The sequence below is a fragment of the Psittacula echo genome (genome assembly GCF_963264785.1).
Source record: "Psittacula echo genome assembly, chromosome: 23".
In the NCBI taxonomy this organism is placed as follows: Eukaryota; Metazoa; Chordata; class Aves; order Psittaciformes; family Psittacidae; genus Psittacula; species Psittacula echo.
The window spans coordinates 3221215-3248184 of record NC_137748.1 but is presented as its reverse complement, the minus strand read 5'-3'; the positions used below and the strand labels follow the sequence as shown (position 1 = coordinate 3248184).

At 56.7% G+C, this 26970-nt stretch overlaps 1 protein-coding gene across 2 annotated transcripts; it reads left to right on the top strand.

The window, feature by feature from the left end:
* The first annotated feature begins 7404 nt into the window (after positions 1-7404).
* PLEKHM1 (pleckstrin homology and RUN domain containing M1) lies at positions 7405-26151 on the top strand. Of its 2 annotated transcripts, XM_080633546.1 has the most exons (13): positions 7405-7850; positions 8384-8525; positions 10791-10879; positions 12621-12868; positions 14078-14713; positions 16302-16665; positions 18525-18765; positions 19198-20106; positions 21744-21889; positions 22073-22266; positions 22698-22761; positions 23146-23303; positions 25716-26151. In XM_080633546.1, the coding sequence occupies exons 3-13, from the start codon at positions 10838-10840 to the stop codon at positions 25843-25845; spliced, it is 3132 nt and encodes a 1043-aa protein (XP_080489672.1). In that variant the 5' UTR covers positions 7405-7850; positions 8384-8525; positions 10791-10837; the 3' UTR covers positions 25846-26151. The 2 variants fall into 2 exon arrangements, with proteins under 2 accessions (XP_080489672.1, XP_080489671.1); XM_080633545.1 differs by lacking the exon at positions 8384-8525.
* The last annotated feature ends 819 nt before the right edge of the window (positions 26152-26970 follow it).

The window sequence follows — 26970 nt, the reverse complement described above, 5'->3', positions numbered from 1 at the left end:
AGGGAGCCCCAGGGAGCTCTTCCTAAAGGCATGGCTGCTGGCACAGCCTTGCACGGGTGTAGAAGGGGCTGGGCTGGAGGAAGAACCTTCCAGCTTCCCCATGCTGCAGAGTTCCATGAGGAAACCCCTGTGTTCTGAGTCTCTGTCTCTCCGTCACCAGGTCTGTGCCAGGAAACACGCCAAGGATTCCCAAGGCAGCAGCAGATGGTGCCTTCAGCTGCGGCGGTAACTCCTGCCCTGCCCTGCCCTGCCCCAACAGGCTCTGCTCTAGCAGCTTCCAGCCCTGCCCAGAGCCCCCCCGTCTCCTCCAGCACTGAAGGAGTTCATCCTTCGCTTCTTATCCTTCTACTCCAGCTTGTTTCCAGGCGCTTTCAGGACCTGCGGCCCAAGTGGTACAGGAGGCGCAAGGACACAGACAGGGACGAGGATGAGGTAAGGGCAGGAGCAGGCACCAGCTCCATCCGTCTGTGCGCTCCCTGCCCCGTGCCTGCTTCTCACCGCTCCAATCCCTGCCCTCCCAGCCCTCTCCGGAGTCTCTCAAGTTGGAACCCCAGTGGCTGCAGTACGTGTACCAGCCCCTCGATGCCTGTCAGGAGGCGTCCCTGACCCAGCTCTACGATGGGGGGTGCTCCGAAGAGGAGGACATATCTGAAGAGCGTGGCATAGCGTAAGTGTGATGGTGGCGAAGCCAGCCCCCAGGTTAAGCTCTTGGGCCATGTAGGAGCTGATGAGACTTTCCTTGGATGCTGTTTCCTTTCTGTTGTTTTCTCGGCCGCTATGTCCTGGCTCATTATGTACTTGCTGTTCTGTCATTGCTGCTATGTCCTCGCTCTCATTTCAGCTGGTTGAGCATTGGGTCCCAACTAGTCGCTGCCAGTGGAGACAGTAGACTGATGGGTGGCACTCTGGCTCTTAGCACCTGAGATCTGGAGCAATGGTCCCTGACCGTGGAGCAGGATGCTGCAGACCCCAGGCTGCTCAGGACACCCCATGGCTGGCATCGGGATCCACTGCGTCCGGGATGCTCAACATGCTGCAAGGCAGGAATCACCACAGCAAAAATCCTGCAGCAGAAAGGAACAAACCCCAAGACTGACCTTCGCCACTTCTAGAACTTTCACAGAATCACAGAATCCCAAGGGTTGGAAGGGACCTCAAAAGATCATCTAGTCCAACCCCCCTGCAAGAGCAGGGTAACCTAGAGTACATCACGCAGGAACTTGTCCACCCGGGCCTTGAATATCTCCAATGTAGGAGACTCCACAACCCCCCTGAGCAGCCTGGTCCAGTGCTCTGTCACTCTCACAATAAAGAAGTTTTTCCTGATGTTCACATGGAACCTCTTAGGCTCCAGTTTACACCCATTACCCCTTGTCCTATCACTGGACATCACTGAGAAAAGCCTCGCTCCGTCATCCTGACACTCACCCTTTACATATTTGTAACCATCGATGAGGTCACCCCTCAGTCTCCTCTTCTCCAAGCTAAAGAGACCTAGATCCCTCAGCCTCTCCTCATAAGGGAGATGTTCCACCCCTGTAATCATTTTTGTGGCTCTGTGCTGGACTCTTTCAAGCAATTCCCTGTCCTTCTTGAACTGAGGGGCCCAGAACTGGACACAATATTCCACATGCGGCCTCACCAAGGCAGAGCAGAGGGGGAGGAGAACCTCTCTTGACCTACTAAAAACACCCTTTCTAATGCACCCTAGGTTGCCATTGGCCTTCTTGGCCACAAGGGCACATTGCTGGCTCATGGTCATCCTCCCATCCACCAGGACCCCCAGGTCCCTTTCCCCTTCACTACTTTCCAGCAGGTCAACTCCCCAACCTGTACTGGTACCTGGGGTTGTTCCTCCCCAGATGCAAGACTCTACACTTGCCCTTGTTGAATTTCATCAAGTTTGAGGATGCTGTGGGAGACAGTATCAAATGCCTTACTGAAATCAAGAAAAACCACATCTACTGCTCTACCATCATCCATCCACCTAGTTACTTCCTCATAGAAGGCTATAAGGTTGGTCAAACATGACTTCCCCTCGGTAAAACCATGTTGGCTACTCTTAATGACCCCCTCATCCTTGATGTGTCTAGAGATGGTGTCAAGAATAAGTTGTTCCATCCCCTTTCCAGGGATGGAGGTAAGGCTGACCGGTCTATAATTACCCGGGTCCTCCTTCTTGCCCTTCTTACAGACTGGCGTGACATTTGCCATCCTCCAATCCTCAGGCACCTCTCCTGTTTCCCACAACTTACTAAAGATGATGGAGCGAGGCGTAGCAATGATCTCCGCCAGCTCCCTCAGCACCCGTGGGTGTATTCCATCCAGACCCTGAGTTTCCTCTGGGCAGCAAAATGCATGGAGGTTCTCCAGCCTCAGCACAAGGGTTGACTGCTGAGGAAGGTTCACAACAGGAGCGTGAGGAGTGAATCGTTATCTGTTAACAGACTGTTCCTGCAGGTAAAAAACCTCGGGGCAGAGGCTGGGTTTCCCCCTGCCTCTCACAGGGAGGAGTGGAGGCTCCGCAGCGCACATCTTGGCAGGCACTGCGCAAACCCGTGCCTGCTGGAGCACACAAAGGCCGGGGGCGGGCGGGCAGCGCAGCCCTGTGCCCGCGGGCAGACAATGGGGAGAGCCCGCCGGAGCCTGCTGCTGCCGCCGTGCAAGTGAGGGAGGTGGAGGCGGCGCGCCCGTGCTCCGCAGCTCCGTGTCCCGCAGCCCCTCGGTCGGAGGGGAGCCGCTGCCGCAGCCTCCGCTCGGCTCCCATGCGAGCGCCGTTTTCCTCCCCGCCGAGCGGCCCGCGGTTCGCCTCATAACGGACGGGATGAGGAGCGTTCAGGTTCTGGGGCAGGTTCACAGCACCTTGAGTTCTCGCTTCTTTTGTGATGTTTTTGCACATATCATGCGGGTCAGGGGGGTAGAGGTCAGGTTCTCTGTCCGGGTCGATTGGTCCGGGATCCAAGGGGTCATCTTTGCCTGGCTCATTTGCTGTCGCAGCCTGCCGGCGGATACCTTCCCACCGATGGGTACGCGGGAGGGCGCGGGAGCACCGGCAAAGCTTGTGTCTCACGGCAGCCAATGCCAGGATCAGGCAGGAATAGATCTGGCTCAGTTTCTGGGTCTACTGGCCATGGGTCAAGAGAGTCCGCAGTGGGGTTTGTTGGGACAGGAGGGGCTGATGGAGTCGATGCCTCCTGCACTGTCCTGTCAAGCGCCTCATAGACTGAGCGCCATACAGCCAGCAATTTGGGGGCCGCCGCGTCATCCCTTGTGGCTTCATCCCAGAGGCAGGTCCCAATCTTGTCCCATACTCCCTTCTGATAAATACTAGTTGATGTTGCCTCAGGGGCATGGTGATTTGTGTTATACCTTAGTTATTAAACTGTTCTTATCTCAACCCGGGGGAGTTGCATTCTTTCGAATCTCCTCCCCGTCCCTCCAGGAGCGGAGGGAAGAAAGGTGGGGGGGAAGTAGACTGCGTGGTTCTGATTTGCAGCCTGGGCTTAAACCACAACATAATCACCCCTTGTCCTATCACTCCAGTCCCTGATGAAGGGTCCCTCTCCAGCATCCTTGTACCCCCCTTCAATGTTGGAAGACCATCAGGACTAGGAGCATGAAGAAGGGGGGAAGGAAATAAACCCCAAGCAGTGGCACTTACACAGTAAATACCCAACCCTGCAGCCACTCTATGCACTATTTCCTGTTTCTGGTCCCAGAGCACCAAAACCAATCCAATGGAGTCTCAGCGCTCCCCAGGGCAATCCCCGTTCTCCTGAGGCAAAGTCTTTAGGAGCGGCCAAATCTGGGATGAAGGCACTTCAGGACACCCTGAACGTTAGTTTTGTTGCCAGCTTCTCCCTAACGAGATCAATGGCCTTGGTCGGAGGCTGTTCTCCTCCTCCTCTTTGGGGCCATTCAGCCTCAGTTCATTCCATCATTACCTACTGAAAACGAGACCATTCTGAACCTTGCTGGGTATTTACAGAGATTCTCCTGGAGTCAACTTCGATCTTCCTGCTGCAGCTCCAACATCACCTGCACACGTGTGCACAGCATCATCTGCACAGGCATGCACAGCATCACCTGCACATGCGTGCACAGCATCACCTGCATGGGCATGCACAGCATCACCTGCACATGCGTGCACAGCATCACCTGCACATGCGTGCACAGCATCACCTGCATGGGCATGCACAGCATCACCTGCACATGCGTGCACAGCATCACCTGCATGGGCATGCACAGCATCACCTGCACATGCGTGCACAGCATCACCTGCATGGGCATGCACAGCATCACCTGCACATGCGTGCACAGCATCACCTGCATGGGCATGCACAGCATCACCTGCACACGCGTGCACAGCATCATCTGCCCGTGTGCACACACCTGCACAGGGAAATTGGCTCGTCCCCTAATGATGCGTCCTCACTGGGAAAGCTTGACTTGGACCTGGCATCACTGAAGGGACAGCAAGGCCGTAACAGCCACTGCGGAGGGGGTTGGAACTGCATGAACTGACCGCGGGGCCGGCATCGCCACCCTCACACTCACGGTTGGTTGACGACCACCTCGTACAAGCCTGACTGCTCCCCAGCGCTGGGCTGAGCCAGGGCCGCCTCCTGTGGGGCGGGGATTGGAGCGGTGAGAAGCAGGCACAGGGCAGGGAGCGCACAGACGGATGGAGCTGGTGCCTGCTCCTGCCCTTACCTCATCCTCGTCCCTGTCTGTGTCCCTGCGCCTCCTGTACCACTTGGGCCGCAGGTCCTGAAAGCGCCTGGAAACAAGCGGGAGCAGAGGGATGAGAAGCAAAGGATGAACTCCTTCAGTGCTGGAGGAGACGGGGGGGCTCTGGGCAGGGCTGGGAACTGCTGGAGAAGAGCATTGCCCTGTTTGTGTACATGTGTGTACCTGTGCTTACACGTGTGTACATGTGCTTAACACGTGTGTACATGTGCTTACACGTGTGTACATGTGTGTACATGTGCTTACACGTGTGTACATGTGCTTACACGTGTGTACATGTGCTTACATGTGTGTACATGTGCTTACACGTGTGTACACATGTGTACATGTGCTTACACGTGTGTACATGTGCTTACACTTGTGTAGATGTGCTTACACGTGTGTACATGTGTGTACATATGCTTAACACGTGTGTACATGTGCTTACACGGGTGTACATGTGTGTATATGTGCTTACACGTGTGTACATGTGTGTACATGTGCTTAACACGTGTGTACATGTGTGTACATGTGCTTACACGGGTGTACATGTGTGTACATGTGCTTAACACGTGTGTACATGTGCTTACACGTGTGTACATGTGTCTACATGTGCTTACACGTGTGTACATGTGTCTACATGTGCTTACACGTGTGTACATGTGTGTACATGTGCTTAACACGTGTGTACATGTGTACATGTGCTTACACATGTGTACATGTGCTTACACGTGTGTACATGTGTGTATATGTGCTTACACGTGTGTACATGTGTGTACATGTGCTTAACACGTGTGTACATGTGTACATGTGCTTACACATGTGTGCATGTGCTTACACGTGTGTACATGTGTGTACATGTGCTTACACGGGTGTACATGTGTGTACATGTGCTTAACACGTGTGTACATGTGTACATGTGCTTACACATGTGTACATGTGCTTACACGTGTGTACATGCGTGTACATGTGCTTACACGTGTGTACATGTTCTTAACACGTGTGTACATGTGAGTACATGTGCTTAACACGTGTGTACATGTGTACATGTGCTTACACATATGTACATGTGCTTACACATGTGTACATGTGTGTACATGTGCTTAACACGTGTGTACATGTGCTTACACGTGTGTACATGTGCTTAACACGTGTGTACATGTGCTTAACACGTGTGTACATGTGTGTACATGTGTGTACATGTGCTTAACACGTGTGTACATGTGCTTACACGTGTGTACATGTGCTTAACACGTGTGTACATGTGTGTACATGTACTTACACGTGTGTACATGTGCTTACACGTGTGTACATGTGTGTACATGTGCTTACACGTGTGTACATGTGCTTACACGTGTGTACATGTGTGTACATGTGCTTACACGTGTGTACATGTGCTTACACGTGTGTACATGCGTGTACATGTGCTTACACGTGTGTACATGTGCTTAACACGTGTGTACATGTGAGTACATGTGCTTAACACGTGTGTACATGTGTACATGTGCTTACACATATGTACATGTGCTTACACGTGTGTACATGTGTGTACATGTGCTTACACGTGTGTACATGTGTGTACATGTGCTTAACACGTGTGTACATTTGCTTACACGTGTGTACATGTGTGTACATGTGCTTACACGTGTGTACATGTGTGTACATGTGCTTAACACGTGTGTACATGTGCTTACACGTGTGTACATGTGTGTACATGTGCTTACACGGGTGTACATGTGCTTACATGTGTGTACATGTGCTTACACGTGTGTACATGTGTGTACATGTGCTTACACGGGTGTACATGTGCTTACATGTGTGTACATGTGATTACACGTGTGTACATGTGCTTACACGTGTGTACATGTGTGTACATGTGCTTACATGTGTGTACATGTGCTTACACGTGTGTACATGTGCTTACACGTGTGTACATGTGTGTACATGTGCTTACATGTGTGTACATGTGCTTACACGTGTGTACATGTGTGTACATGTGCTTACACGTGTGTACATGTGCTTACACGTGTGTACATGTGTGTACATGTACTTACACGTGTGTACACGCGTGCAGGTACCTCTACCCCGTCGCGCAGAGCACGGCGCGCCCGCGGCCCGGGGCCTCTCCCCGTCTGCGCGGTGACGTCAGGAGGGGCGGGGCGTGCGCTCTCCCGGCGAGGCCGGTACTTCCGGGTGCCCCGGCGGAGGCGTGGAGCCGGTGAGCGGGGGCTGCCGCGGGGCAGGCAGGGACGCAGCGCGGTGGGGTCTGGGGGGGCAGGCGGGGGCTCGGGGCGCTGTGGGGCAGGCAGGGACACAGAGGGCTTGGGGGGGCAGGCAGGGGTCCGTGGAGCCCCATCCGTGCGTGCCCCCGCCAGCCGGGCCCCACACGCATGGGGCAGCCCTGCCCTGCCGGCAGCCTCAGTCCCACCCTGAGCCCCCCAAGGTGTGGGGTGCCCACGCTGTGGGTCAGATGCTCCTTTGCAGGGGGCCCCGGGGGTGTTGATGGAGGCTGGTCCTCCACCTGCTCCCTCCAGTGCTGACACCAGGAACCTCTCCACATGGTTCCTCCCCACAGACCCGATCCCGGAGATCCCAGCACCAGGGGGATCCCTCCCGCTTCCTCTGGGTTCTTGTTCATGGTGTTCCCAATACGTCGCGCTTCCTCACTTAAAATGAGCAGCTTCAAACAAGCTCAAGGTGGTTCTTGTGTCCAGAAGCAGAGAGGTGAAACACCCGGTTCTTGTTGCTTCCAGAGCCCCCCGGTTCCGCCGTCGAGGGATGCGAGTTCCCACCGTGTCAAATGGCCACAGAATCAACCGGGAAGCGCCAGCGCTGGGCACCCGAAGCCACGCGGAAGCTGGGGATATAAACACGGGAACAGCTCGCAGCAGCGCACCGGGGGGGGCACAGCGCTCGGCTGCGGCGCTGGGGAAGCTCAGCCCCAGCCTCACCAGCACATCGGGGCCTGGCACAAACCCTCCTTCCCCTGTGTCTGAGCAACCAAATCCTGCCCTTGGGGGCTCGGCGGCTGCTTTTCCTCCCCGCCTGCTCCTGTCCGTGGTGCTGTGGGGTGACACCTTGCTGGGGTTCATTGGCAGAGGCTCTTCTCCATCCACCATCAGGTCGGTCAACAGCAGGGAGGTGCTCCCGTGGGGAAGCGGGTGGTGCGTTGGTCCCCATCCCTCGCCCGATGCCAGCATTCCGGTGGTGGGAGTCATGGCTGGGTGCAGAGGAGGAGCTGGTGTTGGACTGAGGGGGCCCTGCCGCTGCTCTGAGCCTGCCCTGACCCTCGCTGGATGATATCCAAGAGGTTTTACCCCACAGCAAGGCAATCCCCTGGCCGTGCCAGCTGGTTTTCCTGCTCCCAGGCTGCTCCTGCTTGGAGTCAGTCTGTATTTAAGCGTGGCTGGGTGTGCATGGGCTCAGGAGGGGGAGGCAGAAGCTGGGTAGGAGGAGAGGATTGTGCCAGTGCCGGCCTTTGGACTCAGGATGCCATCCAGTCCCTCATTCCCTGGGGCAGAGGGTGACTGGTGCACTTCTCGTGCTTGGCAAATGACTGGCTCCGCGTCCAGGCCTTGAGTCACTGGCTCCTGCCATCGTGGGCCGGTGTTTTCCATTGGCAGAGCACGAGCACTGACCTGCTGCTTATTCATAGCTCAGTGGTGCTGTGGGGACTGCGAGGAGCCAGGACGGGGTCTCTGCCCCTCCTGACACGAGGCCTCGTTCCTGCAATCCCCTCCCAAAGGACCGGGCTGTTGGGAGCAGCCCTGCTCTCGCTCCACTGCCTCTGCTCCCCGGTAGGTCGAACTGCTCCGGTTTGCTGCCGGTTTCTCTTGGCTTCACTTGAGCTGTTGGCTCTGCCTGCGCAGCCTCTGGGGTGGTGACTGCTGGGAAGGGACGTGGGGCTTTTCCTCCTGTGGCTGTGCTTGCATGGGCATTGGCGCATCCATCCCGTCCCTTTTCTGTCCCAGATCACCAGGAGCAGCCGGGGCTTTCCAGGGTGTGCTGGAAGTGCTCTGGAGCACTCCGGTTGAGGCGCCGGCACTGCTGGTGCCATTCCTTGTGTCCCACCAGCCTTGGGATGGCTGAAATCCACCTCAGAGCTGGTTCCTCGCCCTTGTTATTCAGGAAAATGCTGTCCCAGCGGGAGTGGTGCCGTGTGGATTCGCGATGCTGGGACAAACTGGTTGGACTGGTCGTGGTGGGAGTGGAGAGTCCCATGGTGGAGGCGGTGGGTGTTAGGAAAGCCACAAGTGGTTTGGGTAGGAAGGACCTTAAAGCTCATCCAGTCACTTGCATGTCCCCTGAAGCCCCCAGCGGCTCCTCGAGCCCCTGAGCCACTCCTGTAACCGCTGTGCTCCCCATTCCTGTGTCGCAACCCAAAGAGAGGAAATCTCATGATGAGTCCTGGTGAAAAGAGTTTCCTTTCATAGGAGCTTGTCTGTGAACTCTGGGAACACGGGGGATCCATCGGGGTTTGTCCTCGCAGAGCTCTTGACCTGCTGCTCCCAGCAGGACCGGCTGGTGCGGGGCATGCGCGGGATGCTCCGGCTCTGGACTGGGAGCACTGCTGCTGCCTTCGGGACCGGCTGTGGCCATATGGGAGCTGCTCTGTGGTTGTGTTTGTGCCCTGCTTCGGCCGCTCGTGGGGCAGGGAGAGGGGCAGGTTGAGGCGTCAGCTCCAATGTGGGGAAAGCTTCAGGCCCGATGTGTTGGCTTGGAAACACAAGTGTCACCTCCAAGGGACACCTGGAAGTGTTGATGTCACCCCCAGACCCTGCGGTAACTGCTGGGCATCTCCTTCCCCATTTGAATGGCAAAGGGCTCCAACTGAAGGGAGTCAATTCCTTCCCCAGCCTCGCACACCCTCAGAACGCTGCAGGGTGCCAGAGCAGCTCTTGGACCCTGTTCAGCCCCAGAACACGCTGTATTGGAGCAGGGATGCAGCCGTGCACCCAGCACCGCACTGACACCCCCGTGCTTTGCTCACAGGGCCTCCAGGCACAGCTTGGGTTTGCTCTGAAGAACAGGGCAGGGCTCCAGAAGGCAGAAGTCAAAGGTCCCTTGTCTGCTGTCACCCTGAAGCATGGCTCTGGGTCTGCCATGGTTTCCCAGGAAGACACTGGTTTTGTTCTCTTTCCCACCAAACCCAGCTGCAGCAGAACAGCCCATGGGAATGGGGTGATGTTGGGGTTTATCTGCCTCTGAATGGAGTGACTGGAAACCTGATGGGGAGCCTGCATCCTTCCTTCCTGTCTTCCCGGACAGCTCTGTGCTGTGGGATGAGCACCTGGGCACCTCCAAGAGGGTCACAGAATCCCAGCCTGGTTTGTGCTGGAAGGGACCTTAAAGCTCCTCCAGCTCCAACCCCTGCCACGGGCAGGGACCCCTTCCACTGGAGCAGCTTGCTCCAAGCCCCTGTGTCCAACCTGGCCTTGAACACTGCCAGGGATGGGGCAGCCACAGCTTCTCTGGGCACCCTGGGCCAGCGCCTCAGCACCCTCAGTCTCACCCTGGGTCCATCCCAGCTGCCTTCAGCAGCAGCGTCAGTCTCGCGACTTCCAGAGAGCTGAGCTGCTGTCACCTCTGCCCAGGGTCTGCTGGGCAGTGACAGCCTCTGTCCAGGCCACCTTCATGCCATTCCCATGGGGTTTAAGTGCTGTCATACAGGCTCAGTTGCTAAATGCCTGTTTTGGTTCCCTTGGTGGCGCCTGCTCATTGCGGGAGGTGTAGAAACAGAAGGGAAACCATGGCCCTGTGTGCATCACTGCTTGCTTGACTGCCCTGGCATCTCCCCCAGGTCGAGGGCTGCTGCAGGCAGCTTCCAGGGGATAATTTACTCCCTCTTGGTCTCCTGGCCATGCTGTGTTTTGCCTGGCCCCTTCCTGGTCGTGGGGAAGCGTGGTGTGTTTCAGTGTGGTTGGAAGTGGCTGGGTCCCAGCAGCATCCTGGCTGTGAGCGCTTGCAAAACGCCTCGGTGCAGGATCCGTGCCTCCTGTGGGGCAGGCGAGGGAGGTGTCAACCAGAGGGGTGCTCAAACGTTCCTCCTCCTTGTCCCAAAGGTGACATGTGAAGGCAGCGCCCGGCACGGGGAGCGGCAGCAGCTGAGATGCATTCGAGCCACACTGATGACCCCAAGGAAGCCATACAGGTGAGTGAGAGACCGCAGCGCTCCCACACAGCGCCAGTGCGTCGCCAGTGAGACTCCAGTTACCAGCAGGGTCGTGGTGGGACCTGTGGGTGCTGCCAGCTGGGATCGGGATGGGTTCTATGGGCAAAGGTGGCTCCTGCTTTGCAGGAGAGAGGATCCGTGGTGGTTTGTCTGGTGGGAGGGTTAAAGAAATAGGGCAGCCACGAGTTAAACCACAGCAGGCTCTGCCTTGGGCTTCGCTCCTCATGGCAGGACCCGGTGAGGGCCGGGGGAAGCGCTCAGTGCTGGTGCCTGGGTGAAGCAGCGATGCTGCTCTCTGTGTCTGGCGTTTCCTTCCCCAGCCCTGGGAGCCTGAACAGGTTTCAGGAGCCAAGTTCTCCCCGGGTGTTGCCTTCACCCCCAGCAGAGTTAATTCCTGCAGCAGATGAAAGCAGGGGCACTCTTTAACCCTGGGAGCCCACGTTTGCTGCTTGCAGGAGGCTGGCTGGTGCTGGCAGCAGAGCTGGGGGGTGCCTGGCAAACAGCCCCTGCTCCAAGGGGCATCCCCGATGCGAGCAGGGACAAGGTGCGTGTTCTCCCTTCTGTTCTCCTTGAGCTACAGCTGCTGGGAAAGCAACAAATACCCTGGGCTGGAAATGGAACCCGGGTTTGTGCAGCCAAGCCAGGCTCGAGTCACAGCTCTGCTCTGCCCCAGGCGCGTGGAATGCTGCGGGGGGGGGGCTGAAATGTGGATTGTCCATGGGATCCTGGCTGGATTTGCAGTGTTTGCCAAATGCCTGCTGGGAATTGCAACTTTCCTTGTCAGTGACGCTGGTTGAGACACCCGGGCTCAGCTGCGCTGGGGAGAGAACCCTCTCCACCAGCATCAGATTGTGAAACTCCCTGCGCTTGCTCTGCCTGGTGCGAGACAGGGGGAGGCAGAGCTGCTGGAAGGGAAAATTCCCATGTCCCAGCTTCAAAAGCCTCTCTGAAGGCAGCAGCTAAACCCCTGCCATCTTCCCAAAAGCATCTTTTGGGGGGGGCCTGTCCCCAGTAGCACCAGGGGGTTGATGGGCACAGCCAAGCTGCTCAGAGCACTGGTGGGATCGATGGCTGTGATTCCTGCCCATGGGACTTGTTAGAGCATCACGTGCTGCTTGGGCTGATCTGCATGAGTTCAAGTCCTATCCCAGCCTTTGCTTCCTCCTTTTGGTTTCTGTTTTCTCACCCGGGCTTGTTTAATCTGTGCTTCCCCTGAGCAAGTGTATGGAAGGAGCCAGTTTCTCCCTATCCCAGAGAAGCTGTGGCTGCCCCATCCCTGGCAGTGTTCAAGGCCAGGTTGGACACAGGGGCTTGGAGCAAGCTGCTCCAGTGGAAGGGGTCCCTGGCCATGGCAGGGGTTGGAGCTGGGGGAGCTTTAAGGTCCCTTCCAACCCAAACCAGGCTGGGATTCGATGACTCTTCAGCAATTTGGTGTCTGCAGGGGAAGCATCCCACACTCTAAAGGCAACCCCAGCAAGCCCACCGGCTCCAAGCCACCAGCTACAGTTGCACCAATGGCTCATTTGAGTACAAACTAAAGCCAGATGAACTGTGATGCCACGAGGCGAGTCCCCAGCTGGAGCAGTTCAGTTGTGGTCCTCCCTAACAGTCACATGGTGCCTCATTTTGGATAAGCCTTGTGGTTTTGCAGGCCTTTTTATATGAAACCTTCCCTAATACTTCCTTTTTTTAAGCCAAGCATGTACCTCCTGTTTTGCAGCTGATCAAGAAGCAGCTGGTGAACGCCATCAAGGCGCTGCAGAAGCAGTACGTGACCTCAGATGCTGTTGTAACCAGTGATGATGGGAATGCCAACACCCTCTGCAGTGCTCTGGAAGCTGTCTTTGTGCACGGTCTGAAGGAAAAGCACATCAAGACAGAGAGCGGGGGGAAAGGGAAGAAAACAGGGAGTCGGGCACCGCTTCCCCAGCCAGTCTTCTGGGGTCTTCTGAAGAGCATCACCCACCGGTGAGTGCCCATCCCTGCCCAAACAGGGTTTGTGCTCTCAGGTTTGTCCCCTCTCCTTGGTGCAAAAGCCACAGCATTCAGGGAATGGCAAACAGGAGGATGGCTCGATGGAAAGATACATGTCTACCCATCCCGTGTGCTCAGTCCCGTCAGATGCTCTCCCAGGGTGTCTTGGCATCACGATGATGCCGGGCTGGGCACCCTTTTCTGCCTTATTTTGGGGTGCCAGGCTGTGTAGGGAACTCAGTGTCCCCAGTGGGACCTGGTGACAGCAGCAGTGGGTTATGAGATGCACAGCGCAGGGTCTGGTCTCTCTCCGGGGATGGTTGTCCTCCATGTCCCCATGTCCCAGCCAGCCTTTGAGGAGATCTCACCTCGGTGCCTATCATTTGGTGGGGGTTTTCCGAGCCACTCCCTAAGCAGAGTCCTCCCACGGTAAAGACGAGCCCACACACAGAGAGTTTTGAAAGCCTCATCCAACTTCATCACCGACTCATAAATTATAGACGAGTGGATGAAAATAACTCTTCCACGCGCTGCGGGGATATTTTTGTGGCTATTTTTGTGCCCTTTGAAGGTTTTTTCCTCCTCTTTCTTGAGAGACAGATTAAAAAAATAATCCCCATACTTTTGTGCTGGCTTTGGAGGCATCTGGGACCAGGGAGGATTGGGGAGTGTGGTGTTGCTGTTGGATTGTAGGGGAGAGTGGCTGAACTGTGGAGGTTGAGGATGCGTGAGCTCACCCTGACCTGGTTAGGGGTTTTTTGGGCTGCCACATGTGAAGTGGGGCTTTGTCACCACGAGTATCCAGCCAGAGCAAGCCCCACCAGTGTGCAGGGACAGCGGGAATTTCCCCGTCTGCATCCTTGGTTCAGGGAGACGCCTTCAGCCTGAGAGAGGAAAAGCCCCCAGAGGTACCCCAGGGGTGCCTGGGGTCGTTACCAATATACTTGGCTTTGGAACTAGATGATTTTAAGGTCCTTTCAAGCCTAACCGTTCTGTGATTCAGAAGCTCTTTTTCCTGTGTGGAGAACCATGTTTTCCATGAAGGAAAGAGATTTTCCACAGACTTGTTCCAACTCATAAACACCCCATAGCAGAGCAGGATGGGCAGTTCCTGATGGGAGATCTGCCCCTCCTGCACCCCATGATAGACCGAAACCAGAGCTGCTCACATCCTGTTCTGTTCCTTTTCTCCCTTTTCCCTAGAAATATCATCTCTGAGTTGGAACAACTCATTTTTATCAACACGGACGTGGGGCGCTGCCGAGCCTGGCTGCGGCTGGCTCTCAACGATGGCCTCATGGAGTGTTACTTGAAGCTGCTGCTGCAGGAGAAGTCCCCACTGCCTGAATACTACCAAAGCACTGCTCTGCTCTTAGATGCTGAAGAGTGTGAGTTTCTCCTTTGCTACTTGCAAGGTTTAACATCCTTAACCTTCGAGCTCTCCTATAAATCAGCAGTTCTGAACGAGTGGACTATCACCCCTCTGTCCCTGTCGGGTCTGTGTCCTGTTTCGGAGCTGCTGGAGCCCCTCACGTCCTCAACATCCGAACCCCACAGAAAAGCATCGCTGGGTTCCATCTCCCACTCATCGGGCTCGGATGAGATCGAGATCCAACCCTCTGTCCTCCCCATCAGCAAAGCCAGCAGCAAAATCAAGCTCACGTCGTCCTCGTTGAGCCTCAACACCACCAGCTCATCCCAGCTCTCCTCCAGCCTGGGCTCCGACAGCATCCTCCCAGCCCACTGCGCCCGCAGCCCCGAGCGGGGCGAGGAGCCTCTGTCCTGTGACTCCGACCTGGGCACGGCCACTGCTGAGGACCTGGACCGGTCGCTGCAGGAGTGAGTGTTCCCCCGCATCTCCTCTTCAGAGGGATTCTTAACCCTCTCCTGGGCTCTTAGGCAGGAAGGGTTTCTCCCCTGGTTTTATTTAAGAACCCGTATTTTAGGGGCCTGGAGCATCTCCCGTGTGGGGCCAGGCTGAGAACACTGGGGCTGTTCAGCCTAGAGAAGAGAAGCTGTGTGGAGACCTCAGAGCAGCTTCCAGTGTCTGAAGGGGGCTACAGGGATGCTGGAGAGGGGCTCTTCATCAGGGACTGTAGTGACAGGACAAGGGGTGATGGGTTCAAACTGAAACGGGAGGCTGAGCTGAGCTCTTAGGCAGAAGCTCTTCCCTGTGAGGGTGCTGAGGCGCTGGCCCAGGGTGCCCAGAGAAGCTGTGGCTGCCCCATCCCTGGCAGTGTTCAAGGCCAGGTTGGACACAGGGGCTTGGAGCAAGCTGCTCCAGTGGAAGGGGTCCCTGCCCGTGGCAGGGCTTGGAGCTGGAGGAGCTTTAAGGTCCCTTCCAACTCAGACCAGGCTGGGATTCTATAATGGTTCCTCCTGGGAAAAGCCTGAAAGGTAAAGAGAACCACTCAGCACGTGCTGCTGGAACCTGCTGCCCCGGCAGGTGAGCTCCTGGCCACTGAAGTGTGTGTCTTTCCTCTTTACCAAGGCAGAAACATCAGAGGAATGCTGCTCCCCGGTCTCAGGAATGTCCCATCTCCCTGGCGTACACTGGGGGATGCTCTGGGGCTTTCTGCAGGGAGGAAGAAATGAGTTTGGTGACAGGAAAGGGCTGTAATTTGCAGCTTCAGTGGATGATTTAGAGGAGGGAGGCTGTTAGTTTGTCATCGTCATGATCTATTTGTGCCAAGCACCCGGCACAAAGAATTCCAGGGGTTATATAAACTCTGAGTAATCAGGAAATATTTTCCCTGCCACCTTTAAAACCTGGCTCTGAAGGAGCCTGGTGCTGGTTGGCAAAGGCACCCTCTTCCCAATAAGGGTCTTCAAGGGGATTTTAAGTCTCTTCTTCCTCATCAAGAACAGCATCATTACCTGTAGGATTTTACATCTTAGGATCATCCTGAAAGAACCTGCCTTGACTGGATTGAACTCGTGATGGAAAGACATCATTTGGGGCTGCTTTGATTCTCCCAGGCTGGTGGTGAAGCAGGGGCATGGGAACAGCATCTCTGGCCGGGCTCCACTCGGAATTGCTTGTTAACAGTTAGGGAAACTGGCACAGACCCATGGCTGGGTCCGTGTCCAGGAGCTGTGTGTGTAGCTGGGGGTGTGGGGAGCACTCAGCGCTCTCCCTCCATTAGGAGATGTCCATCAGCAGCAAATTAAACCCCAGGAACGTGTAGTTAGGAAATGCATCCTTGCAGGCAGGCGCCCTGCTCTGTGCAGCACAAATCACACATCTCCTGTTGGCACTGTCGTTGCCAGGGGGGTGTTTTTGCAGCCACATGGTGCTGCCAGAGCACAGGAGAGGAGCTGTGATGCTGAGCCCTTTGTTGGGGGTTATGATTTGCAGTCGCTCTGTGATGTGTAGGTTCTGGTTGCTGTGGCTGTGTTCACCCTCATCACTTTTCCGTGTTCCCAGGGTGCTGTCCGAGTTCGGCAAAGCCAAGCCGAGCCAGGGAGCCCCGGAGGGACGGCTGCTCCCCAGCGTGCTGGGCTGCTCCCCACAGCCACCCGCCTGCCCCACGGCCACGTCACCCCCCCCTCTGGCAGTGCCCCATGGAACTCACCAGCAGCCACCCCCCGGCGCAGGCAGCCCCGGCTCTGCTGGGACCAGTGATGGGGATGGAGACGGAGCGCAGGCAGCCGCTGTTCCGGCCGCGCGGCGTGCGAGGCCCGGCAGAGGAGAGGCAGGCAGGAGCAGCACGGAGAGCAGCAGTGAAGTGAACCAGGCTGCGTGCAGCCCAACAGCCGAATACCTCCTTTCCCCTCTGCTGGGTTGTCCGGTAGGTGCTGCAGCTCACTTGCTATCCATCTCCTTGGGCTTATGCTTCCTGAGCAGTAGATAGAGTCACAGAATCCCAGGCTGGTTTGGGTTGGAAGAGACCTTAAAGCTCATCCATCTCCCTGATCATCCTCGTGGCCTCTTCTGGACTTTCTCCAACAGCTCCATGTCCTTCTTATGTTGGGGACACCTCAGCTGCACACAGTGCTGCAGGTGGGGTCTCACGAGGGCATATATATAATGGAAAAATAGAAGGGAGATAATGGAAAAGGGAAAGAAAACTTGTGACAGGTCCTGAGGAAGCGCTGGTCTCTCCAGACTCTTCCCAGAGCAAGAAGGCATTCCCTGGTGCTTAGGCCAGCAGGAACAGCAGTGGATTTCCCTTGCTGCTGCTGAGGAGTTGATGCACTTGCTTTTGCTTTTAGGAAACTCTTTGAACAGCTCTGTCCTCTGTCTCATTTGTTACTGACTTTTCCATCCTGGTTCCCATCATTTCCATCCTGGCAAGGTTAGGATATACTTCAGACCTCCCCCTGCCCACAAAACAGTTTCTCTTTTTGGTCTCTGCTCCTTTCAGCTGCCTCCCAGTTATCCCATTTCCGCTGCTTCCTTGTGGCACTGGGCCAGTTTGACCTAATCGATGTATAACATACAGTGTCAACAGGAAATTCCCCCCTGCTTCCGCATGACTCACGGGGCAACCTGCATTCCTGCTCCGGGAGCTGCAGCACGAGCCAGCCGTGCTCCTCGCTGCAGGGAGGTGGCAGCTCCTCTGCTCTCATTTAGTTTGTCATTCAGAGTACAGGGCTCTTGGAGAGCCAGGCAGGGTAATTGAGAGGATGTTCCTGGTGGGATGCAGCCCTGGAAGGGATGCCCTGGGTCTAAGGAAGCTGCTCCTTTTTATGCTCCTTTTGCTCCTGGTGCTTGTTCAGGGACCTTATCCCAGAACCATGGAATGGTTTGGGTCAGAAGGAACCTTCAAGGTCATCAAGTTCCCACCCTCACTTCGTTCATCCCACCAGTATGTGAGCCCAGTATTTGCCAGCTGCCAGCACAGTCCCAAGGAGGGGTCACTGTGGGGTGGATGTTGGAGGGGCACAGGATGGTGAAGAGAAGAGATTCAGAGCAGCCCTGCAGAGAAGGACTTGGGGGTGTTGGTCGATGAGAAAATGAACATGAGCCGGCTGCAGTGTGTGCTCGCAGACCAGAAAGCAACCGTATCCTGGGCTGCATCAAGAGGAGCGTGACCAGCAGGGCGAAGGAGGTGATCCTGCCCCTCTACTCTGCTCTTGTGAGACCTCACTTGGAGCATTGTGTGCAGTTCTGGTGTCCTCAACATCAAAAGGACATGGAGCTGTTGGAACAAGTCCAGAGGAGGCCACGAGGATGAGCAGGGACTGGAGCACCTCCCGTATGGAGACAGGCTGAGAAAGTTGGGGCTGTTCAGCCTGGGGAAGAGAAGCTGCGTGGAGACCTCAGAGCAGCTTCCAGTGTCTGAAGGGGCCTACAAGGATGCTGGGGATGGACTCTTCATCGGGGACTGTAGTGACAGGACAAGGGGTAACGGGTTCAGACTGAAACAGGGGAAGTTCAGATTGGATCTAAGGAAGAAATTCTTTACTGAGAGGGTGGTGAGGCACTGGAATGGGTTGCCCAGGGAGGTTGTGAATGCTCCATCCTTGGCGGTGTTCAAGGCCAGGTTGGATGAGGCCTTGGGTGCCATGGTTTAGTGTGGGGTGCCCCTGCCCATGGCAGGGGGGTTGGAACTGGATGATCTTAAGGTCCTTCCCAACCCTAACTATTCTATGATGCTATGGTCCATAAGTTTGATCATTAATTCGGGGGTTTGTTTTTAACTAGAAAAGGAAGAGCTGGATCTCGGAGGATGATTTCTACCGACCTTCCCCTGGAGACAGCAACGAAACCACAGCCAACACCAACGGCTTCGGCCCAGAAGGGGCTGGGGAGGGTCCTGCCCCAGGACTCATCAGTGCCCTTGACTTGGAAAGGCTGTCAGTGCCGTCCTGGGAGAGCGGGAAGCCCAAAGCGTCACCTGAACGGGAGCAAAAGGGCTTCAGCGTGGTGCACCGCAGGCAGATGGGTACGGGCTGCCCTCCCCTCGTGGACTTACAGGGAGCCTCTGCAAGGGGCAGTGCTGAGGGGCTGGGGGGTGACGGGCTGCCTGGGAGGCAGCTGTTTGCTGCTGCGCTGATAGCAGCAGTAGGGTCGTAGAACCATAGAATCAACCAGGTTGGAAAAGCCCTTTAAGCTCGTCAAGTCCAACCCTTACCCCAGCACTGCCAAGGCATTCCTTTATGCCATCCCACTTGTTCTAAGCCTCAGTACCCAAATATATGTGGACAGATGATGGAGACCAAGGTCCTGTAAACTCCTGTCCCATCCCGTCACCCACCAGGACCGGCTCTCAAAGCTGTGATGCCTCTGGTTGCTCACTGCGAGCAGCCCATTGGCTTTTCCCTCTCCACTGGCTTCCCCTTTACTGGCTAACCCGAGACATCTGCTTTTGCCCCAGGGCTTTCCAACCCCTTCCGAGGGCTCCTGAAGCTGGGCACCCTGGAGCGGAGAGGAGCCATGGGGATATGGAAGGAGTTCTCCTGCGAGCTGTCGCCGCTGGAGCTTCGGCTCCTGCTGGACCACGAGGACCGTATCTGTGTCGAGAGCTACTCCCTGCTGCGGTGCGAGGCGCTGGCGCTGACGCACTCGGACGGGCGGTTCGAGCTGGTGTTCCTAGGGAAGAAGCTCTGCCTCCGAGCTCCTTCTCGAGACGAGGCTGAGGACTGGTTGGACAGGATCCGCGAGGCGCTGCACAAGTGCCGGCCTCAGCTGGAGGAGGAGCAGTGGGAGACACTGGAGTACCTAGAAGAGGCTGGTGAAGGCCAACCCATCCAGAGCGACTCCACTGCTCTGCTCCAGTACGGTGACGTGCCTGGGAACAGCTTTGACTGGACTCCAGCTCATGAACCGGAGCTGGATGCAATAAAAGAGGCTGTTCTGTACGTGGACGTGGACAAAACCTGGGTCCCTTTTATTTTTTCCCTGTCCCTAGAAACTTTAAAGTGCTTTAAAATCAGGAACAATGACAAAATTTTAAGCAACAGTTATGGCATAGAGACCATCCAGGACATCCTGCCAGACACAAGCCTCGGGGGACCCGCCTTCTTCAAGGTGATCACCTCCAAAGCTGTCCTGAAGCTGCAGGCTGAGAACGCAGAAGAAGCAGCCTCCTGGAGGGAGCTGGTCCGAGCGGTGCTCATGTCCTACCTGGAGAGTGCAGAGGAGGCTCTGACGCTGGGGGGCAGCTTGGACGGGCACTCCCAGGTTGTCCTGAAGAACATCGTGAAGGAAAACGGCTTCTTGTTGCAATACCTGGTGGCCATCCCCATGGAGAAGGGCCTGGACTCTCAGAGCTTCATCTGTGCAGGTATATGTTGGGTCGTCCAGAAACCCAGCTCCATCTTCATAGAATCATAGAACGGTTTGGCTTGGAAAAGACCTTGAAGCTCATCCAATTCCAACCCCCTGCCATGGGCAGGGACACCTTCCACTAGAGCAGCTTGCTCCAAGCCCCGTCCAGCCTGGCCTTGCCATGGGCAGCCCCATCTTCTCAGGGATAATGCTGAGTTCATTCAGTTTAACAAGGTGACGTCGAGTTAGGGTGTCCTGGGCCATGCCAGCCCCTTGCAGGCCAGCTGCTGGCTCCTCCATCCAAACCCCATGAGGCACCGGAGCACCACGTCCCCACTCAGTGGCACTTCTGGGGGTTTGGGTCCTCAGGGTGAGTCCCCCCAAGCTGCAACCCCAACACAGGTCCAATGGGGCTCTAAGATGCTTATGGTATAGCCAGGGGAGGTCTTGGTTTGAAAGCAGCCTTAGGTGGACCGGGAGGCCCAGGACTCTCCAACCTGCAGGGAAAGTGCACTCAAGAACAAATGCTGTTTTTCCAGTAAGGCAGCACAGGAGTGAGCATTGCGATGGGTGTGACGAGCTGGTTTGGCAAAACATTCCTTTCACCTCCCACTAACCCCTCCCAGCACCCGGGCGATGCTGGGCTCATGGGACACCACTCACTGACCTCTCTGGGAGGTACCGTTTGCTCTTTACCTTGGGAAGTTAATTAAGCTCAGGTCTCTCTCCTGCATCAATTGTATTTCTTGTACCCTCCAGCAGGTGTTTGTTTCCTTTTAATCTCTCTTCTTCTCAGATATATATGTATTTTCCACTGTATTTAGTTTTACCCTGCCCTCCAGGCTCTGTCCTGCATCTTCTACCTACCAACAGATGGAAGCAGCAAGCTGGAAAGACGAATTCCCAGCTTTTACGTGTGGGTTTTCTTGGAGGTCTCTGCCTGCCCGGCTTTCCCCTCCCAGCCTGGGGCAGGTTTCCTTCCATGGCAGGGCTTAAGAAGCATTAAAAGCCTTCAAAGATCAAGCCCGTGATTATGATCTTGGGGAGGAAGCACTCCAGCCACCCCAGTGTGCAAATGATGGGGTGGCAAAGCCGAGCTGGATTCCTCCTGGCTTACCCACTGCAGTAATAAAAGTGGTTGGTTGTTGATTAATCCATCCTGACCTCATCCCTGGCAGACCTGGGTTTGGTACCCGGTGGTGTGACAGCAGGAAAGAAAAGGGCTGAGTGAAGGCAAAACAGGGCAAAGCTACTGGTGAAGGGGATGGGGCAGGCAGGTGGGGCATCGGTTCTTCCCTAAAGCACTGGGATATTTCCTTTTCCTTAAAGGGAAAACACTGGGATATTCTCTTTTCCTTAAAAAAAAAAATCAAACAATTGAACCACTTAAAGGATAAAAGTGGATTTAGGGATAGTCCAGACTCCGTTTTAATGGAGAAAAAGTGAAGTGGGTCTCGTTGCATCACTGTGGTCTTAAATCCACAGGGAAGGGCCTGGGGCCTTCTCACTGAAGTGCTTTAGCAGATCTCCAACCCTTCCAAAAGCTTTCTTGTTCAATTCCACCCTCCCATAAGCTTTTCCCCCCAGCCTGGCAGCGATGGGAACAGGCTCCTAGGGCAGCACAGGTCCCCTCTCATTCCCTGCTCCCTGCAGGCTGCTCCAGGCAGATCGGCTTCTCCTTCGCCAAGCCCAAGCTCTGCGCCTTCTCCGGTCTCTACTATTGCGACAGTTGCCACCGGGACGAGGAGACAGTGATTCCTTCACGCCTCATCCACAACTGGGACCTGGCAAAGCGAGGGGTGAGTCTGGGCTCAGTCAGTGCACGGAGCAGGGGAACGCTCCTGCGTCTGCCTGCGCTTCCTGAAGGTCCATCCGAATGTTTCCACCAGCAGCAGAGGTGGAGATGTCCACCTTGGACCTTCCCCCGAGCCTCCTGGGCTGCTCCTGGGTGCGTGCCCACCTCTTGCCTCTCTCTGCCCCAGGTTTGCCAGCAGGCGTTCAAGTTCCTCAGCCAGATCCGTAACCAGCCGCTGATCGACCTGAAGTTGGTCAACGAGAGCCTCTACGACCACGTGGAGAGGATGGGACGGATCCTCCGAAGCAGGGAGCAGCTGAAGCTGCTGGGGGATTATCTCATCATGTGCCGCAGCGGGGCCCTGAAGGAGCTGAGCAAGCGGTGAGGGCCCTTTCTGGGTGATATTCCTCCTGTGTCCCCCTCTTTGCACCCCGATGGTCCCCCTCATCCCTCACTGTGGGCAGAGAGCCAAGGCATGGGCTGGATTTTAACTCCGTGTCGTCTGCTCTAAGGAGTTCTCCATCTGTTGACACATTGAGATGTGACTCAGGAAACACCTTCCTGAGTGAGCTGCTTCTGGTTGGACAGGAAACACCTGGGAAAACAGATGAGATACTGATTCTCTTTTCTTTCCCCCCCCCTTTGAAATGCTCTCACACGATTCCCGGCAGCAGGATTTGGGATGTGGGGCACGATGTGAACATCTGTGGTGATGTTCTTCAAGAGTCTGCATCATCCAGGCTTCTCCTTGTTCCAAAGCGTATTGGAGATGTGGTGGAAACCATCTACCTCCTTCCTCTCTTCTTTTGCAGGCTTGATCACAGGCACTACCTCTTGGAGTATCCCCACAAATACAGCGTCGCTGACCTAAGGCAGGTGAGAGCTCTGCGTGGTCACAGGGGGTTTGCTGGTGAAAACATCCCAGGTTTTATTCATGGAGATGCTGCATTGAGCATGGTGCTTCTTCAGCTCCGAGAGCTACAGAGATGACACAGGATGAATTGTTTCACCTCTGTTTAAGCCAACATTGCTGCTAGCACCGCTCCAAACAAACCTGTGGCTGCTGCAAATAATGCTGGAGGTGATGGGGAGTTGGGGTTTGCGCTGATTCTCCACTGCAACCCAGGCACATGGGGTATGGGTTGTTTCTGGAGCTTGTCTTCACGTGGCAGCGCAAAGGATGGATGTGACGTGGGGTTTGTGTGGTGTAAACCCACCAGGAGGCACTGCACGAGTGCCTGAGCTGTCTCTGCTCCACAGATAGCTGATGGTGTCTTTGAGACCTTCCTGCAGTCTCTGCTGCAGTTCGCTTCTCACCACGTCTACAACTGCGACCTGTGCACCCAGCGCGGCTTCATCTGCCAGCTCTGCAACAGCAGCGACATCATCTTCCCCTTTGAGTTTGACACTACCACCAGGTCAGTGACATCTCTATCACCACCCCTGCTGCAAGGCCACCCCCGAGCTTGTGCCCTGCCTCTTCCCAGGAGCCTGGACCATCGCTGGAGCCCTTTTAGGGACACACAGTCTCAGGGTGGCCTAGAAATAGCTCTGAGCTGGTTGTGCATCCTCGTGGTACCCATCAGCCCCAAGATGATCTGAACCCAAACAGGGCTCTTTGGGGCAGGAGAAGACCATCCTCACAGAGCCAAGATGTCACCAAGTGAGGTGGTTTTGCAGATTGAACATGGCAGAGCCACCCAGCACCTTGCTGTCAGCCTGCAAAGGCAGGCTTGAAGGAACTTTAAAGCTCATCCAGTTCCAACCCCTGCCGCGGGCAGGGACCCCTTCCACTGGAGCAGCTTGCTCCAAGCCCCTGTGTCCAACCTGGCCTTGAACACTGCCAGGGATGGGGCAGCCACAGCTTCTCTGAGCACCCTGTGCCAGCACCTCAGCACCCTCACAGGGAAGAGCTTCTGCCTAAGAGCTCATCTCAGTCTCCCCTCTGGCAGGTTAAACCCCCCCCTGCCTGCAGTGGGGTTCAGCCGCTGGGCAGACGTTAGGATCAGACTGGGGGGGGGGGTTATCCCACTGTCAGGGTTTTCCTAAAGAAATAATACCAAACCCTTCCAGGCCAGGAGCTTGATCCATTGTAAGTGGAGAGAGATCCACACTCAGTGACAGAGAAGTTTCACAGGCTGGTGCTTTCTGCGTGGTCTTGCTTTGCCTGGCAATAACATCCAGAACCTGCAGAAGATACCAACAAGACCAGGATCTGCGGGCACCCCGTGCATTACGTGGTTGCAAATATTCCCAGGGTGGCTGGGCAGGATCGAATCGTGCTTGTTCCCAAGGACAACATCCCCGTGGGAACGGTTTTCCCTTAGGGAAGCAGCACAGGGGCTCTGTCAGGAGCAGCCGGCCCCTGTCCTGCTGGGCTCTGCACCTTGTTGATCTCTGCTTCTGGAGGAGGAGGTTGTGCGGCAGGAAAGCAGCTCAACCAACATCCTCACCGAGCTCAACCCAGCTTCCTGCCCCCCTGCCCGCCCGGGGCACAGCCCGCTGCGGGGTCACGCTGTCACCCGCTGCAGGATGCGCCTCAAACGCCTCCTGACAATAAACCCTCTGCTCCCAGCAGCAGCCGCCGCTTCCTGCAGCCCCTGCGCTGGCAGGAGGAGGCAGGAGATGCTGCTCGCTCAGCAACACGCAGGGTGAATCCCCCCCATGGCTTTGCACCTCCCCTCCACACTGCTGCTAATCCGGGAGCCACGGGAAAAGAGATTCCACTGGGAAAACGCGTGGTGCCAGGCAGCACCCTCATAGGATCACAGGTTTGGGTTGAAGGGACCTTGAAGCTGATCCAGTTCCACCCCCCTGCCACTGGGACACACTCCCCTCTCCACTCATCCTTCGGGAAAGCAAGGAACCCAGCAGTATTCTGGTTGCACCTCGGGCAACACGGGCATGGAAGGTGTCCCTGCTCCATGTGTTGGGGTCTCCTGGCTGCCCTCCGGCCCCGGTGAGCACAGGAGCCCCACAGCGCCGTGTCCCAGCCCTGCTCTCTCCGGGGTTTGGGGTCTCAGCCGAGCGCCGTCGCTCTTGTGCTGTGCCTGCTCCCAAGGCAAAGTGCAAACCTCGCTCAGCATCTCCCGCTTTGATGTGCAGCACCCGCAGCGCTGGCGGCTCCCCACGGTGCTGCTTCCGGGCTGAGCTTTTGCTCTCAGCTTGCAGGAGGAGGATCTTTAGCTCGAGGATTGCTGCTCCTGCCAGCCAAGTTCATCGTGAGCTGGAGCCGGCTCCTGCCAGCGCTCTGCTCCGTGAGTGCTTGGTGAACACAGGGGGGGAAGTGAGAAGGTGCTGAGCGGGATTTGAGCTGCAGCCGCAGAGGATGAGCAGCAGTTGAGGGAGGGATTCTCCCCTCTGCTCCTCTCTGGAGAGACCCCCCCTGAGACCTGAGAGCAGCTCCAGTGCCTGAAGAGGCTGCTGCAAACCTGGAGAGGGGCTTTGGGCAAGGGCCTGTGGGGACAGGCCAAGGGGAATGGCTTTAACCTGCCAGAGGGGAGACTGAGATGAGCTCTTAGGCAGAAGCTCTTCCCTGTGAGGGTGCTGAGGCGCTGGCCCAGGGTGCCCAGAGAAGCTGTGGCTGCCCCATCCCTGGCAGTGTTCAAGGCCAGGTTGGACACAGGGGCTTGGAGCAAGCTGCTCCAGTGGAAGGGGTCCCTGCTCATGGCAGGGGTTGGAGCTGGAGAAGCTTTCAGGTCCCTTCAGCTCAACCCGTTCCACAGTTCTATAAGCCTATGCAGTGTCCCAGGCCTGGTTTGATGGGGACAGTTCGGGTCTTTCCTCTGCAGTTACCAACAGCTGGGGTTTTTCTCTCTGGTTTCTCCCAGGTGCAGCGAATGCAAAACCGTCTTCCACCGGGAATGCCAGGCCAGCGCCAGGTCGTGCCCGCGCTGCGAGCGCCGGCGGAGGTACCAGCGGGAGCTGGAGGCAGAGCCCAGCGCGGAGCCGAGCCTTTAGCATCCAGGGGCTGGCCGCGATCTCATCCAGCCCCTGGGTCTCATCCAGCTGGGAAGGGGCCACAGGAGCTGCAGGGAGGAGACCTGGGAGCGGGTCCTGCGCCAGGGGATGGGGAACCGTGTGGTGTGGTTGCTCCTGCCCCCCAGCGCTGAGCAGTGGGGCTGGAAAGGTCCATGTGCACCCTCACAGGAACCCGGTGCTGCTCGGGAGGGCTCCGAGTCACCCTTCAGTGGAGACCCCGCGGCTTCCCAGAGGATTCCAGCGGGGGTGGATAACGGGCAGTGATGAATCTCTAGTTTTTTAGGGTGTTCCGTGCTGAAGAATCTGTATTTTTGTACGGGGGGGCTGCGGGAGCCGGCCCGGGCCGGGGGGTGACGGCAGCCGCACGGGGAGGGGGTGAAGTGACACTTGTGCCTTCAGGGACCTGCACCATCTCCCCCATCCCCGTGGCCTCGGGCAGGGGGGATGAGCCGAGGGCTGCAGCTCCTCAGCCTCGGGGAGGTTTCGGTTTCCTCTCAGCCTTCCCCAGAAAGAATTAAAGTTTATTTAAGGAGGGGTGAAGCATCTCTGGCGTTCGTGTCCCGCAGCGGGGCCAAAGCGGCACCAGCCCGGAGGTGCGGGGATGGGGATGGGGATGGCGGCACTGCACATCCGCATGCTCCTGGCCTGGCCTCGGTTCCACTTCCCCATTCCCCGTTTCCCTGCCCCGTTTCCCTGCCCCATTTTCCCATCTTCTCCGCACCGTTCTTGGCATCTCCAGTTCTTTCCGCCACCACCCGGCTCCCAGGAGGGTTCGGGGCTCCCCCACCAACACGGGGACCCCACTGGGACTCCCGGGGAGCTGGGGGAAAAGCCCAGGCCAGGGCAGCTCCCCCGGGACCCCCATAACGTGGGTCCCATCCCCCTGCCCGGCGAGGCCGTGCCGGATCCGGCGGCGGCGGCGAGGTCCCGGCTGAGCCGCGGGGCAGGGCCCTTCCTGCGGCAGGAACCTCCCGAGGAGCCGTTTCCTCCAGCACCGTCCTTCCCTCCCACCCCGTGGGGAGGAACCGGCCGGGACCCCTCTGCTCATGAGCCCGGGCACCCAGCACCGGCCCCGAGCCCGGCCCCGTCCGTCGGCGCGGCAGG